Here is a 17,423-nt window from a genome sequence, read left to right as displayed (position 1 = left end):
CATTTACAAGCTGATTCGGCGAGTCATAAAGAGGAGAAAAATCTCACCCCTTGAAAAAGATGTACCTGGCGTTCGTTACATTCAATCTTTTTCACGTGCAATTTGTTTTAGCAGGTAAGCACCATTGGACTTAATCACTATAAACCTCAACAAGATCCAAACCTACAGGTGTCAGCATCTCTTCAGAAACACATTCCTGTGTGACGTTACACGGAGAACTGGTGTCATAACTGTAAACAGCTGATAATGACCGCTAATTATCGGTGATTTTACTGTAGATCATCGTTCATGTATTAATTTTATAAAGTCATATTACACGACCTAAAGTTGATGTCACGAAGAAATCTTAGCTGAACATTCGTCATGTTAAAGTAATTATACCGTTAATGTAAAAGTACAGAAAGCAGCATTAATATCTTGTACATTATAAAATCGCACACTGATTTAAAATAACAGATATTTGGGTAGACTGTCGACAGTCCTCGTGCCTTCTTTTGACCGGAGTCACTTTATTAAGTGCGGTAGCAATCCAACGTAGGCGATCGAGCGCCGAAGGCGCGAGGTCGAGTGCCGAAGGCACGAGTGCCGAAGGCACGAGCTTGTACCAGCTATACATACCGGAAGCTACGCGAGACCAAGCAGTACAAGCGACTGGCGAGAGTCTAATATTTGGGCTCCCGACGGGGTATACCGTATGTACGTATAGAACTGGAGACGCACGATGATTTTAATATTTGAATTAGCAGTTGAATGGAATCAATGTCCGAACGCGCCGTCAAATATTTTGCAGTGACTACTGCTACCATGGGGACGGGTGTGCCGTGAATGTCATGATCACATTCCAAACGGATGACCAGAAAACATTTTTAGCCATGTATATTCATTGCTATGACAAAGTTTGTCTGCAATCTTCGATAGAAGGTGTGTAAAAACGAATGATTCTTGAACTCTATAGCATGGGGAGCGGTCGCAGTCACAAATTGTAACAAGTGAAGGAATGGACCATTCGATTTCGGGTTGGGGGGGGGGCGGGAAGATCTTTGAAGGAAAAAAAGATTCCGAGAGATTGTCCTTGAAGAAAATCTAGCCAAGAATGGCACAAAATATATTTCCAGCAGATATGACGTAAAAATATGAAGTACTTTTAAGTCTGTCCTTGTCACTTTTGGCCCACCTCCCCTCCTCCCGGCGCCCCATTCCATATCATTTTTAATTTTTGGCGTCCCTGTCGAGCACACCATTTTCAAAAATATGTCAGTGTCTGTGCGTCCTTTGGAAACCTAATTTCCATAATATCTTTCATTTTTCGGCGCTCCCATTGGTCGCTTCTCTTTCATACATCTGAATTTATTTATATTTGCTTTCATTTATGCCCTGATTTGATTGATATTTAATCTCACACTTTCACTGTTGTTTTACCTATTGTTTCATTGTTCAACACTGAGTAGCATTATAAATTTGTTGTGCTTCTGCTGGAGTTCATCGTCATCGCACCTGAAAATATCTTGAATACTCGATTCAACTTGTCAACGTAGTCTTTACTGGATATCATGTGTATCACATTGAAGGTTTATCGTCACTTGTCGGGCATCGGCCACTTCCCACCCTTCTAATATTAGATTCTAACTTAGATGTTAGGCGATATTATCGATTTTATCGATTTTAAAACAGCATGTCGGGAGTCGGCCACTTCGCAAGAGCGATCCTGTCTAAGGATCTCTTCCGGATTAATATATATAATATATATATATATATATATATATATATATATATATATATATATATATATATATATATATATATATATATATACATATATATATACATATATACATATATATATATATATATATATATATATATATATATATATATATATATATATATATATATATATATATACATAACAGATTACTTCAAGTACAAAGTAATGAAATCTATGACTTAAGTTACATGCATGAAACTTAAGTAATAGATTTCATTTCTTTGTACTTGAAGTAATATGTTTATTTATAACGCTCTGCTTTTGCATTGAGCACCGTAATTTCCCACGAGGACATCTGTATACTTCGATATATATATATATATATTATATATATATATATATATATATATATATATATATATATATATATATATATATATATATATATATATATATATATTATCATTGACAAAATAGTGCCCCTGATTGTGCACCAAGGTTAAGAACAACACCCACAGTTCGCACATTACCCCCATTATTCGTACGACTGGATTGGTAAATGCACCTCTAAAGAATTTAATATGCCTTCACTTTCATTTACCCGATGGCAACATGTCATGGCTGGCCAGTGTAGGCTAAACCGGTTTTTTTTGTTTTTGTTTTTGTTTTCATTTTGCTCTTCCGGCAGGTAAAGACTTCGGGGCGATCTTGTTTGAGGATCTCTTTCGGGATTATAACCGTCAACTTCGGCCAGGTTTGAACGATGACGACGTTGTCAACATAACGCTAGGCATGACACTGACTCAGATTGTTGATCTGGTAAGAAACTTGTTCTTCAAGGAGAGGTGCTGTCATTCCATAGCGACTTCCTTCCCACTCGTTACTTCGTCTTTGGATCGTGATGCGACGCGGCCAATATCGTGGTGATTGCGATAAACAGACAGCCAGCCTTAGCTGGTTGCACAGAAGCAAGCCTTAAATCACAGTCCTTAGTCATACATAGAGGGACTTGCTTAAATGTACAATACATTTGGCCGCGTCGCATCGATCCCACTGACAGTTAAACAACTCCGCTAAATACTTGTTACCTGTGAGGGGCACTTTATAGTCCCAATGTAAAGTATAACAATGCAATTTAGGACCCACAATATTTGCTTCATGTGTATGCTTAGCTTAGGTTCCATCTGTTTTAGGAAAGCCTGACCAAATAGGTTGCAATAAATTAAATATACTTTACATATGCATTTGCTGTACTGTGTGTTTCAAGGTACATGACGATGGCTTTGAGTGAGGGTCATTGTCAGTACAGTAACATTTCCCTCATGTTATATGTACCGACTTTCCACGAGAAATATTTCGATTTCTCTTTCAACTACATTTTGACCTTCTCCTCCTGAAAGATATGACAGTAAAACTGAGAATGTGTGATGTACTTTCTCGCGTAAGACACGTAATTGTTTGTTGACTTTGCCAATGCTCGTTCCGCAGAAAATGACACGGTCGAGCTGATCGACGCTGTTCTTATGACGTCACAATGGTGAATTTGTAAAGGCCATCACTTATTAACATTGTCCTTCCTTTCTACAGGACGAATTGAACGAAAAGATAACGATCAACGTGTGGTTACGTCAGGTAATGGAAGAGAAAAGGCTAATTAACAGTGACCTTGACTAAATTCAATGTCAACAGAAATATTCTTCGGTCACGGGTACAGACAAAGTCATTAGATATGGTTATGATCACTTTATACTGGCCAGCTTTATTTTCTTCTTCAACAAATGTAAATTATCCTCTTTATAATTTTGAAAATTAATATGATGATGTATTCAATGAAATATTTGGAAACCATAAGTTACGTGGCCAAAGGGAATTCTCCAATTGGCCAGGATTATGTTAACCAGAGTACAAAGCACTGCTTATCCAGATCAAGATTAGAATTAATCAATTGAAAACTTTTCATTTTACAAATTTATAGTTTGCAGTGGTTGAGACAATATAGCTCACAACACCTTCACCGCTTTTTAATTGGTCGCAGTTAATCATAATGCTTACAGCAAACTACTCAATGGTGTTGAAGTGATACACTGTGTTTGATTTGTCTATTTTTATCTTTATAAAAGTTTTGGGTCGATGAGAGGCTGCGCTGGAATTCATCTGAATATGGCGGTATTGATGAAATACGTGTCTCGACGAGTCAAGTCTGGATATCTGACATTGTACTGTACAACGAGTGAGTAGTTCGAAACCGTGAAATTATGCTTACAGTACCTCTAGTGGCAGCGTCTGACACACCATGTAGTGAATTTGTATATATTTTCATGGTTCTGGCATGAGAGTTAACTGTTGACCCCTGACTGCGGCAGGCATTGAAAACACACCGTACCCTCAAATTCAGCTTTCCTTCATAGGAACTGAAGCGTTGTGCGTAGCGAATAATATGAACATGAAGTTGTTCCATTACTGTTGAAATAATGGGAAAACCTTAACAAAAACTTTCGCTTTTAGGACATAGCCTCTCGTTTCCTAGGTCCTCTAACAGCCGGTTTATGTTACAAAGTGTTGCCCTTTCTTGCCCTGAGTTTTGTCATTGTGTATGTAACCCGGCTTTTAGGAGAAGAGAGGACCTGGTTTTTAGTCCTTCAGACCGTAGGTCCAACGGACTATCAACGCCCGCATATGGCTTTCGACTGCACCGTGTTCTTGATCTATAAAACCCCCGAAATTTTATTGCTGGTAAATAGCTCGTTAAATATTCCCCTGAAAAGTTTAAAGTTTCATCTACAGCTTTATTACTTTATGTAGTGGAATTGTTTTTTCATCATTTTGTTGTAGACTGTTATCATATGACCAACTGACATCCACATTGGCCAAGCCCAAGGCTTGAGCTAAAGGGCGCTCTCTAATATTAGACGCCGACAAAAAGCATTTTCAAATTTGTTTATAGAGGACGCCCTTTCGCGGTATTTTGATACATTCCAGCCGCTATTGTTGAAGTGCGATGATAGAAAAACATAAAAGTTGACGCATGAATGAATTATTTTTTTTCTAGTCTGGTATCGTTTACTTTTCGAGTACTCCATATGTTGGTAAATTTTTGTCAAGGTCTCTCTTAATTAAACATTCATTCTTGGCAGTCAGTTTGAGTGCTCACGTGCAAAATTAACACCATTGTAAATGATAATCGATACCGAATCGGATGTACAGATCAACTTATACTCTAATATTGCATTCCACTTATCTATCTATGAAATACAGACTTTCATGAAACAGTATGAGAAAAAAAAACCCTTTTTAAAGGTAATGTTTCTGAGTATGAAACGGGTAAAAGAGTTCAGAGAGTCCTCACTTTTTAAGGAACTTTCGGGACCCCCTTAAACTGGCATTGAAACGTCCTTTGCCACCAATTGTGCTCGTTGCCGATCATATTTGTGTCTAATACAAGGAAGTATGCGCTTCGAAAGTGACTGGCTTACACGTTTGTTCAAACTTTCCTCAATGAAACTTTCAACCATTGTCTTATCAAGTCAGGAACAAATATTAGGGATCGACGAGCAAAAAGTTTGGTACTAAAAAACAAATTATCTATCATCATTCACCTATTTTGGAATTAAAAGTGGCAACCATCCCTGTGTTAAGCCTGTGCTACCATGAAAGGTCTAACATCTTTTGCTTTGCAGTAAGGGCTTATGCACATGTTAACTGAATGTATGACTGAATGTATAAGTCTTGAGGATGCTTGGCTTTGACTAGTTTCACTTTCTAGTCTCCGATACCGCAATGCATGGCAACTTGATTGCATCGACTGTGTTCCTGAGTTTTGAGCATCCATAACAAGTTGTTCACTTCTTTCTCTGCTCATCCAACCCAAAGTTCGAGTGCGACGAAATAATTCAATATTTCAGAGATTGTGACACCATGTTTGAGGGAGAACGCGCCTCGGGTACAGATATTTGGACTCTCAAACTTTCACAATTCTTTTCTGATATACCACTTGTTGGGGTTCATTTTAAAGCTCTCGGTGTAAGAAAACTTTTCTCTGGCTTAGTTTTTCGAAATTAGGAAATTTTATATTTCTCTACAGAGTTAACACATGAATGGCGGCCATTTTGAATTTCAAATGTCGATAAATCTCGGGTAATTTGTTTCTCTAGTACCACAATTTTCATGGTGGACCCCGATTTTGAAATTGAATGGTTGAAAGATTCCTTGAGGAAAATTTGAGTGAAAGATTAAGTCTTTTACTTTCGAGGACCATACTACCTTACTTTTTTCTATTATGGTCGGCAGAGAAGTTATGATAGACATCTACCTCATTATATGTTTTATTTTCTTTTTAGTGTTGGAAAAGAAAATAAAAGACTAAAACAGACGAATATTATCTTGAAATCAGATGGCAGTTTAAAATGGCCAACTCCTGCCTTACTGGTCAGCACCTGCAGAATTGACGCCACTTACTTTCCGAATGACAGACAGTGCTGCGCCCTCAAGTTCGGTTCCTGGACCTTCGCGGGGTCGGACTTGGACATCCGTGCAGAGGCCGACCACGCTGATCTCAGCAACTTTCAGTCCCACTCCGACTGGTGGCTTTTGAAGGTGCCCGTCTACCGCCACGAAGGCAACTACAAGTGCTGCAACACTAAGGAGCATTACCCGGATGTTACCTACATGATTGTCCTGCAGCGACGTCTGATGTACCATGTGCTGAAGATTTTTGTTCCGACTGCAATAATATCTCTCATAGCTGTCTTTGCATTTTATTTGCCTCTGGCTTCAGGTGAGAGAGTTGCCCTATCGTTCACTACGCTCTTGACCATATTTGTCTTCAACGAAGTCGCGACGCAGTCGCTGCCTAGCAGTTCTGAAGATCTCCCGATACTCAGTAAGTACACATCACACTGGATCGCACTGTCTTTGTACTGTTTTACACACCATACTAAAATAATAAAACTGTTTCTGCTATGCATCTTCTTAAATACCAGTAGGAAATTGTCCGGGATAAGGTATAATAACAAATAAAATATCACAGTCAGCAAATTACCTCCATGCATCATTTCGAATTATTAACTTTGTCAATATTTAACTTATGTTCATGGATTTACAGAACTGACATACTGATTATTGACTCATCTCAATATATAACAATTAACTATACAATTTACTTTGTAATTGAAAGCAATATACGTATTGCAATCGGAAAATGTATTTCATTACTGCGACTCTCTTCCTGTGGCGACTTTCTCTGCTGTGACTACTTTTTTCGGTAAAATTATAAAATTGATAACACATATTCGCAAATCTTGCCCCCTGCTATCGTCTGCTAGTATAAACAATTATATCATACAAAGTATATTAATGGCGCAAATACTGCGATCTGATTGGTCGAGATTGGAAAATAACCTTTCCATATTCGCAATATAGTAGTCGGAACAGGCACGAGCTCTCAGTTAGAGAAAAATTCCATTTTGGACATTTCACGCCAGAATTCCAGTTTACTATTATGATACACATCTCATCCTATGTGTATTATGATACACATACACCATAAGGTGGCTTATTGCTATGGCGATAAACCATCTTAGCAACGGGTATATCACTCAATTTTGACTAGTTCACTCAATATATGAACTCGCTTTCTCTCATGCGCATACTTGAACTGATCAAAATCTCGTGGTAGGCCTATACCGTCGCTTGGTATGGTTTATAGCTTAAATACTGCACCTCTGGAGTTCTCAGTAAGATAGATTAACACTTATATTCATATGAGAAATCTTTGCCTTTGTCCGCAGCAATCTATTTTTCGTGTATGATCGTCATTGTTGGGATGTCGTGTATATCAACTGTCTTCATTCTAAACTTCTACAATGTTCCCCCTGGGTATCCAGAAGGTCCAGATATGCATGGGACATGGCTGAAATACCTGCCCAAACTCAGCTGTAGGAAACTCCGATCAGGAGGGAATTCTTTCAAGGGAAGGAGTTACGACTGTGCCCTACAGGTAGACAGCAGTCGAGGTTTGAGTTCCGTCGCCCCAGGTACCAATGGGCCAGACTCGGCTACTACTGTCAAAACTGGAGAAGTGTTTTGGTACAATGAAGAAGCAACTGGGAGCTTGAATCACCGAAATATCTTTCGTTGGACGGACTGGGCCGAGAGGGAACGCTGCGATGGCAATGGCGGCCCGGAAAGATACCACGCGGAGATAGCAAAGGGCATCCAGACACTGGTTCGTAAACGAGACGACGAAGAAGAAAGTGCAAGAATGGAGGGAAAATGGCGCGAAATCGCTTCCATGCTTGACAGACTACTCTTCTGGCTGTTTCTTCTGGTAACCGTCGCTGTTGCTGTTGGCTTTGCTGTGGCCATCATGTTACACGATCACATGGAAGTGCCAGAGGCTTGTAGAATGTAATTTCAGGAACAATGAGGCTAAACCAAGCAAACAAACAAACAAACAAACAAACAAACAAACAAATAAACAAAAACACAAAAAGTTATTCCCAGGAAGTTAGCAAACATTGTACGATGAAATCATATTTAAGAGGCACTCCCACTTGGTAACATTTTTAAAACACATTTTTTAATGCCAACGGTCGATTTTTGACGTGGCCACTGCGCGCGGATCGCGAGATATCGATAAAAACATGTCCTCAAAAAAGTAAAAGTTTGCAATCCGATGGCCCACCTAAATTCACCTTCCGATCATCATGATCGAACGTTCGGCACTGGGGCCATTGTCAACTAAGCTATAGAGTACGAGTGTACGCTGACGCTGCTGTATGCAAGTACCACTCGCGTCCGTGATCGGTCATGCCCCGTCGGAGGAAGCCGAGTCTTACTGACTCGCCAAAAAACCCCGAAAAACAAAGTTTGCTGATTCCACCAGAATTCGCATAGGTGACTAGCATAGTTACATTTGGTTGATACATAGCGGCCGCCGCATGGTATGCATAGACGCATACCACGTGGCGGCCGCTATGTATCGAACCGCACGTAACCGTGTGGCAGACGACAAAATGTCTAATATTTTACACGTAAAAAATGATATCTACGTTGTATTGTATATGTAAAAATATAATACAACTGATTGAGAATAATGAAAACGACAAAAACTAAGGAGAAGTTTTTAAAAGAAGAAACTTCCTGAGGTAATGTCATAATGCTGTATATAAAAAGTCTTCGCAGTGGGAGGTAAATTGATTGCGTCGTTCCACCTTATTATGGACTCCCTATAGAATATCGTCCATCAGCACAGCAACAAACCTTCGGGGATTTCTGGTCATAATCAGAAACGATCGTAAAACTGGATGTGAAAAATACGCTTGGGAAATAAATGTTTTTTATCGATATCTCGCGATTCATACGCAGTCGTCACGTCAATATTGACCGTTGGCATTAAAAAAATGTGTTTTTAAAAATGTTACCAAGTGGGAGTGCCACTTTAACCAGTATTTTTTGAGACAATTACTTCTACAGTTCTTGTAAGACTACTGTATTTCACCTGACTGCAAGACACTTCCTATTGCCCATTTTCACAAATTAGAAGGAACAGTATGATAGGGAGGTTTTGTCACAAATCGAGTTAATTAATTTAAGTGATTTCATATGATATCGTGAATCGTGTAGATCGTGAGTCGGCAGTCTGTTTGGGAGCACCGTAGCAAAGATTTTATCGAATTCACCGGCAAGGAATACTAGGCACGAGTCTTTAAATTACACACGCTCGCCTACCAGGGTAAAACTTTAGGGTAATTTTTGGCCTAACTCTGTTTTTCAGTGATTTTGCTACTAACGGCCAGCCAATATGTCAGGGTTTTCAGTAGACTCTCTCACAGCCCCTCGTCCGCTACGCAGCTCTATCCTCAACCATATGGTGATGCGCCCTCAATGGTCTTTCCAGCAAGCGAGGCTAACCGAGCCAGTCGTGTTATAGCGTAGCGGAACTTGGCGGCTTCGCCGGCTCGCTGAGCCGAGCTTCGCTCGGCTAAACTGCTGAGCGCGCTAGTATGGTCGAAGGCGTAGCCGGCGAGGGGCTGTGAGAGAGTCTATAGGTTTTCAGTTGTTGTTTCAAAGGGCAAACATGCAAATATAATCGGTAAAAAATCAGTTCAAAATATAAGCTGAGCTGATAATAACAAAATGACGTTCTAGGTAAAATAATTCTTGTTTAATACGTAGCTCTAGGCTTCTTGCATCAACAAAATATTGTTAGATTTAAATGTATCGTGCATTATCAAAATTCCGCTCTTGACGCCTGTAGTCACGTGATAAATAAAGATAAGAATGACGATAGCACTTTTCAACAATCTTGACAATCTTAGCATTGATTTCTTATTAATTAAGTAGGAATCTTAAGGCTTCTTGTTACATAGGGATGTTATTGGGGAAATAGGAAAATCGTGTGTATTTATTGTATTGAAAGGCCTCCGGCCCATATACATAGACATTGCAATAGATTGCATGGAATGATAGATAAAGATTGTATGGTATAGTCGAGCAGATTACATTGTGTTGAATTAATATTTATGAAGTTGCAATGGTGTAACAGTTTCTTTTAGCTTATTCGATGTTAGCATTCCACTTTTAAAGATATTTATCTCAAAGGTACTAATCGCTTAAAAGGTAATCATAATGCTAAGTAGATGTTTGTCTTTAGTTGATTGTATGCTTGTATACACCGTTAGCTTGTGTAAGAGGTGACAGTATGTTGTCACAGAAATATAAGTATGTATGAGACATTCTATGATGTATTTAATGAAAGTGGAAATTTAGTTTGTTGTATTCATCAAATTATTATGAAAAATATGAGTATCTTCACATTTGTTTGTAATAATAAAATTGTCGTAGCCACAGTTTCTGTAGTGCCTTCTTTTGCTTTGAATGCATACCTCCCTTTGCGATGTCCATGGCTACTAATTTTAATATCAGGAAGTCATGAGATCGCAAGGCAATCTGTCTTTTATCCTTGATCTCGTCAACCACAAAACAATCGCACGCATTGCAATGACTATTAAATGTAAACCATACATACTTCAAGCCCTGTTAGCTGTATTTTTGTGCAATTTTCCTTTCCAAAAATACCATCCAATCTTCGGAGAGATATTTTAATTCTCTCTTGGCTCATAATGGACGAAAGCGAACGTTGTACACGACACTGTGTATACGAGACGAGGCCGAGTATATTATGGAGTGCAAAGTTCAGTCGACCCTTATAGCTATATCATTTTATAGTTTTGGACGCCGGTGAATCAGTAGATGTAGAAAACAGCTGGAGCCACAATACTGTATAATCGGATACATTATCGGTAATAATCTGGGGAGATGATGTCCTAAAATTCACAGGTATTGACAAAACTATAATATGATAAGTTATAATATCTATTTCAATCCCTTGCGATTGATTAGGTCTCAGAGTTGTGTACTCGCTGCGCTCGCGGCAGCCATATTTGACTTGGAGTGCAAGCAGAAATTATTTATTTGTTCATCACATGACTGTCTCGGACTGCCAGCATGCAGTGTGACTTGGAAGGAGGCAAATAAAAATCAATGCAATCAGCTATTTCTGTTCTACTGGAACTTTTTCCAGCAGAAAGAGACCAATCTTTCATCTTTCCGTGTTCAAACACCAATTAGGGCCAATTTCTTTTCATACAGAAAATTACGAAAATGATGATGCGATGGGAGGCATGCCGAACGAAATTTCGAGTCGCTTAAGCTTTCGCTATTCCCAATGACCGTGACCAATGACCAAGACCAATGACTTGCAGTGTGCCAGGTCTCGGACCCTAATGCCCGCACGGTCCGCAAGAATTGCAGTGCGCCGTGATCCACTAACCGATGAGCTGAGGTCGCAGTCCCCGTCGTACGGCTCAATGCAGACATCGTACCTGGCCACAAACCTTTAAGCTACACCCCTGCATAAGTTCAACTCAATACATAAAAGTCGATTTCTTTGATAGTATGATATAAAGGGAAGCGACGAAGAAAGCAGAAAACGTCGAGTCATTCGAATAAATTCCCTTCATTACATAAAAATTATGTAAATTCTCGGCCGGATTCAAACCTGCAACGTAATGCTATGATATCGATTAACGAGTTGACTTTGCAGCCCTGTAGCCACAATCATTGTAAGTACTCAATCGTGGGCGCCACCAAACGGTCCTTTTCGGGCGTACCCAGAACGTAAACTTGTGGGGGCTTTGAAAGCCACGAACCACTGTTTCAATCTTATCGTTGCATTTTCTTCATGAATATGTTTGAAAATATCCTGTATATTACTGTCACTATAGTGGTGGTACGCCGCTAGAACCATGAAACCCCCCTGACCGCCAGTGCCTTTAATACTTGCTTTGGGTTGGGACAGCGCGAGACAATGATTGAAAAGTTCAGGTGATTAATTAATCCATGGGTCTGATTGGTAAAGCTCGATCGCATTCGGTGTATCAACTTGTGATTGAATTCATGAATAAAAGTACATGTAACTCATTTGCATTTCTTGATGGGTCGTTTACATCGTGAAAGTCATCCTATGTTTGTTTTTTCACGGAGCCGTATATATAGCTTCTCATCTTTCGCTAGAAGTGGTACGATTCCGCGAAGAATGCCTCTCGTATCTGATGACGTCAAACAAAGAAAAGTTTCATGGAATTATATAATAAAGAGTAAATTGTACGTTCGTCGCTATTGTTCGAAAAACGTGGTGTGGTCACACTTCGGTAAGCCTTTTTACATAAGAGGCTTTTGATTTCAAACCATCTTCAATAAAAAAAAGTACAGCCAATATGCTTTCAGTGCTCTCTGCGCTACATTTAGGCAGTGCTGAGTCGTTTCAATTGCTCATTGTAAAAAATGTACATGTTGGCATAGCTGATGATGATCAAGATCATACGTTTGTTAAAGGTATGTGCAGGTTATATCAGAGTGCCGATAGCGTTCAAGTCCTTGTTGCATATTTAGACTTCAAAGGTGTCAGTCCATGATTAAAATCAGACTTTTCGGTGATCAGGCTGCGAAAATACCATGTTATTTTAGTCATTATCGATGTAGTCACCATAAGCAGCCTAGAAAAACGCAGGATGGACAGTGTTTCAAGTATCTCTATTGGTACACAGCAATAATATGTGCCTTTGACGTGCAATGACTGTGTCGCTATGTACACAAGTTCGAAATCGGATGCTTTTATCGGTGACGAAAGAAGTCATATCAGGGAGCAAAGATTGACGTCAATAGACAACTTAGCAAGCAGTGTAACTTCAAACCCCTGAAAACAAGTCACATAGCATGTATACAATCAACGTATGTTGTGGGAGGACATCGTCTTTGACCCGGATGTGTGGAATCAGCTTGCCTTTCTGTCGACGGTGGCTAAAATGTTACGGGATTAGGTCGCAGATGAGGAATTATATTGTTTCAGGTCAAAAGGTTGACATTTCTCAATAGACATTCACCGAGGAAAAGTTGAAATCAATTCTATACTTTGAAAATTGCGATCAGAGTGATCTTTAATTGTTCCCTCCTATACGGTTTGTAACGAGCTACGGTGTCTTTGCAAGCTTGCAGAAACAAGCAATACGGCCTGCTGTATAGTTTTATTTAGGGTCATACACTGTTTTGTTTTTGTAGATCATGTCTTCTGGGCTTAAAACTCATAAAAAACACGCATAAATGTCGTGGCGATTTCGGTTGTGACATTTGTACGATTCTGTAATGTTAACAGAAGACTTAGAAGTGCCTTTCTGTCTTCAACATAACAAAATTTTTCACAAAGGAAGGGCAAATATGACTGAAAGCTAGATCAACAAACAGACAATAATAAGAAAAGAATGGCACAATTTCACCTGAATGGTTAACTTCACAAAGTGGCGGGAATGGCGTTCAGAAAATGCTATCATAACGGATGGTATTGGATCCGACGAGCGGTTAATAGTGAGCATTTCTGCCAAAACACCATGGTGCATCAGGAAACAACGATTTAAGAGAGTTGTTTCGAATAAATTTTCGTAAATAACCCAATATACGATACTGTTTGAGTTTTGGGAGCTACTTGTGGTTTAGGGGAACAAAAACATTAGATTTTCGTGGCTACCAAGCTATACAGGGGGTCGTCTGCGCCGCAGGGTGAACCCGAAATATATCTGTACCCCAATTTCCATGACAACGTAGTTGTATCGGGTTTAGTGAACTGGGCCATTTTGCGTGACACAAACACGAATTCTCGAGTAGAGTGCTGAAATGAATTTGAGTTTCGGTACTGGCCTATTCCTCCGCTTGCTTCCCTATACGCATATCAGCCAGGACCCGTTTTCTCGATCGCAGCTAAATACAGCTGATCTGCTGTCCTGTTCCCTTTTGCATGTCGCGCTGTATCTCCTCTCAATACCGTCGCAAATGTCAGCATTGCATATGCGGCATTGGATGGATGCGGGGGAGGGGGGCGTGTTTTAGCGTGGCATTTCGGAGCGTCAATAAGGCTCTTGTTTAGAATTACCGTATTCGGAGCGGGCACGGAGATAGCAGAGAGGGTGCCAATGCTCTTGTACGTACGAGCGTATCACTTAAAATACCAAAATTGACACTGCTTCATGATATCGTCTCACTGTTACCTTTAGACTGAAATGAAGATATAACCGACAACGTACAGTGCGTTTTACACGTGCGTTTTGCGTTGACAAACTAAATAGTTGGTGATCCAACATGCTTTTGTTTGGATCAGACAATAAATTGCAGTTAAAATATAAAAAGACAAATAATAGAAAAAAATACAGCAACTTGTCTTTAGGAACGAGGCAGTATTATCTTCTTTGATGTCGAATCTTCCTGCGTGATCAAAAGAAAACTCGAAAATTCGGTTTATGTTTCCCGCAACTTTTTCCATTAAATTGTCACCGCCGGCTACAAGGCAATGCAACAACCTACGAACGCTCGCCAGACCTATCATAGTATGCGCCTCGAAAGTGAAAGACTTAAACTGTTGCTCAAACTTTCCTAAAGGAATCTTTCAACCATTCTCTTTCAAAATCAAGAATAAAAATTGGGGGTCACCGTGAGAATTTTGGCACTAGAGGAACAAATATTCCAAGATCTACGGATATATGTAAAATTCAAAATGGCCGCCATCCCTGTGTTAACTCTATGGAGAAAAATAAAATTTTCGAATTTCGAAAAACTAAGCCAGTGAACAGTTTTCTTACACCAAGAGCTTTTAAATGAACCCCCACAATTGAAATATCAGAAAAGAATTGCAAACGTTTGAGAGTCCGAATATCTGTCCCGAGGCACGTTCTACCTTAATCTGTGTATCGCAGATTTCAGACTGACACGTGTCATCGAGACTTGTGTAAGAAAAATATCAACCTCACTGGCGCATGCTCAGTTGCTCTCTAAAGTCCTATAGGAAGCTAAGTATAAAATGAATAATATATGAATTTTCGTACATTGGTAACTCTTACGTAATAACGTGTGAATGCGTCAGCATCCTTGAGTTGAAAATATTGGCATTGACCGGGTACTTACAATTCATGATCATGCTACTGATTAACATATACATTGTAAATTTGCACAAACAATTACTCCCACGGAATAACTCCCCCTCCCCCGCATCTTTTTTGCTTTATATTACATTCACACGGATGCACATGGTACGGATGTTAACATAAAATATTTCCGTTATGGAACAATGTTTTACAAGATTCGAAAAATTGAAAATGAAAAATAGTGGAAATTAAACAATTACACAAACCTGTATTTGACGTTAATAAATCGCTTTCCTAGTAAGCAAATCCAATCTTCACCGGAAAAATGGAAACAAAAAACAAAAAAAACACGGGACATTAGCGACCGCTTTTACTTTCGCCTCGAAATCACACCTAAGTTAGTTACAGTGTCGAATCTGCCATATCCCTCGCTTGTCACATTTTTGTAGACGTACAGAACATACTGAAAGTCACGAAAGTCATGTTTTCCGATGCCATTTCGGCTGGCTATTTTCACTGTACCTGATTTTAAAATGGCAACTAGTGATCGCCCGACTTCTTTACTGACTAGCTCCGTTGTAGAAGACTTACTGTACTGAAGGGAAAACACAGTAAAATGTATCATTTTAAACAGTGGAAGTAAAATACGTTTTCAGTTAGGAAACACCTACTTTTGTGACGTGATTACATTTTGGGTCTCATTCAAATTCAAGTTATTTGATTAAATTTCGATATTATAAACAAGCAGAGTTTGAAGCACTTTACCAGAGCTATTACTAACACGAAAACGACGGAAAATAATTTAATGAAAATGTTGAGAGGTTGAGAGTTGAGGTTGAGGTTGAGGTTGAGGTTGAGAGAGAGAGAGAGAGAGAGAGAGAGAGAGAGAGAGAGAGAGAGAGAGAGAGAGAGAGCCGTGTGACAACCATGGATCAAGATACTATACATATCCGATTTGCTGCACAACGGAATTTTGGCAGACTTCATATTCAGCAACACTCGTCGAAAATTACACCCCATCATTCCCTCGTGTTACACAGTCGTGTTAACCTGGAAATATCGTTGTAATTCGAAAATAAAAATAAGCCAAACGTTTTCAATAAAACTATGTTATATTAATGCTCATTACATTCATACGTAGTTCCTAGATAACATGAGGTACCCATTCCACCTTCCATCGGCGTATTTCAGTCAAATTCAACTGAACGATCCAAAAATCCTACGAGGAATGAGAACACATCCATCAAAACTCGTAGGCTTATCAGATCTTGTGCCGCTGACAACTTTTATGTAAACCACCTAACCATTGACTCGATTGCTAAATTTCTGAATTACTGAATCGTCATTGCATGTAGTTCAAGAATAAGACTGACCATCACATCTAACAATATACAATTATAGAGAGTCTTAAACTTCATTACGTGTTCAATATTCAAATGAAATTGCATATTTGCCTGGAACGCAGCGTACTGAGAGTCCTGGAGCTCAACGTCAATTGCATTATAGTGTCTTTGCCGTTTTTTGGGAGAATTTCGAGTTGTAAAAGTCATTCCTGTGTACGATTTTAGACCGACACGAATCGATATACAAAAATGCAGCAACTTTCTCCGTCGATATAATTTGTGAAAGTGAACCTATAAAAATAAGTCTCTGGCACAAAAGGGATTAGAGACTATAGATATTTTCATAACACAGATCTGAGCTTTCACACCTGATTTTGCTATACTGCAGTTTGCGTGGATCATGTTGAAAGCCCGTGACAAACTGTAGAACGACGTTTTCTGTATCATTTTTTCCGTTGAAATTAAATACTCATTTTTTTTCGAGTGGAATAACCAAAGGGAATTGCCAACATATGTCACAAGAAATGCTGGGTATTTTTATATCTGGATTTCGTAGTTTAAAAAATGCACAGTAGACAGAATTTCACATGATAATTTCAAATTTTCTGTAAAACAAGAATGATCTTTCACTTTTGAGTCATTCATGACCTTGACATTAGTGTTAAAAGACAATGTGTACGTGTCCGCCCCTATCGCCCAAAAGGAAAACTTCGTTGAAAGTCCAAGTCGCTGAAGTATCTCGAAGACTCATATTGAATCCAGTCTTGAAACAAAGAAAGATGAGTAAACATTTCACATTGGTTTGTTGGTTGACCAACTTAGATTAATCATGTGACAAGCCACCTGGTTGAAAAGTATCTCAGAACAAGTTTGTGATCTGTAATACTGCTGCTAAAGTTTACATTT

The 17,423-nt window shown here is 39.1% G+C and overlaps 1 protein-coding gene and 1 long non-coding RNA gene across 2 annotated transcripts; one reads left to right on the top strand and one right to left on the bottom strand.

Annotated features, from left to right (window-relative positions):
- On the top strand, window positions 1-8,631 carry LOC139122911 (neuronal acetylcholine receptor subunit alpha-10-like). The gene is made up of 6 exons (XM_070688775.1): window positions 1-114; window positions 2,394-2,524; window positions 3,293-3,337; window positions 3,826-3,935; window positions 6,043-6,584; window positions 7,492-8,631. The coding sequence occupies exons 1-6, from the start codon at window positions 60-62 to the stop codon at window positions 8,112-8,114; spliced, it is 1,506 nt and encodes a 501-aa protein (XP_070544876.1). The 5' UTR covers window positions 1-59; the 3' UTR covers window positions 8,115-8,631.
- On the bottom strand, window positions 7,797-15,759 carry LOC139122912 (uncharacterized). Its single transcript, XR_011549549.1, has 3 exons — window positions 15,697-15,759; window positions 15,441-15,486; window positions 7,797-8,131 (listed from the first exon to the last, which is right to left on the bottom strand). It is a non-coding gene; the product is annotated as an uncharacterized lncRNA (long non-coding RNA).
- Between the last annotated feature and the right edge of the window lie 1,664 nt (window positions 15,760-17,423).

This window comes from Ptychodera flava, chromosome 22 (genome assembly GCF_041260155.1).
Source record: "Ptychodera flava strain L36383 chromosome 22, AS_Pfla_20210202, whole genome shotgun sequence".
In the NCBI taxonomy this organism is placed as follows: domain Eukaryota; kingdom Metazoa; phylum Hemichordata; class Enteropneusta; family Ptychoderidae; genus Ptychodera; species Ptychodera flava.
Note: the sequence above shows the minus strand (reverse complement) of the source record. Positions and strands in the feature narration are given on the sequence as shown.

What these genes read in the sequence shown, in the direction of transcription:
- LOC139122911 (XM_070688775.1), top strand. Translation starts at nt 60, where the DNA reads ATGTACCTGGCGTTCGTTACATTCAATCTTTTTCACGTGCAATTTGTT. An exon ending in TGACTCAGATTGTTGATCTG is followed by an intron (nt 2,525 to 3,292) that starts GTAAGAAACTTG and finishes TCCTTTCTACAG; the next exon opens with GACGAATTGAACGAAAAGAT. An exon ending in GACATTGTACTGTACAACGA is followed by an intron (nt 3,936 to 6,042) that starts GTGAGTAGTTCG and finishes TTTTCTTTTTAG; the next exon opens with TGTTGGAAAAGAAAATAAAA.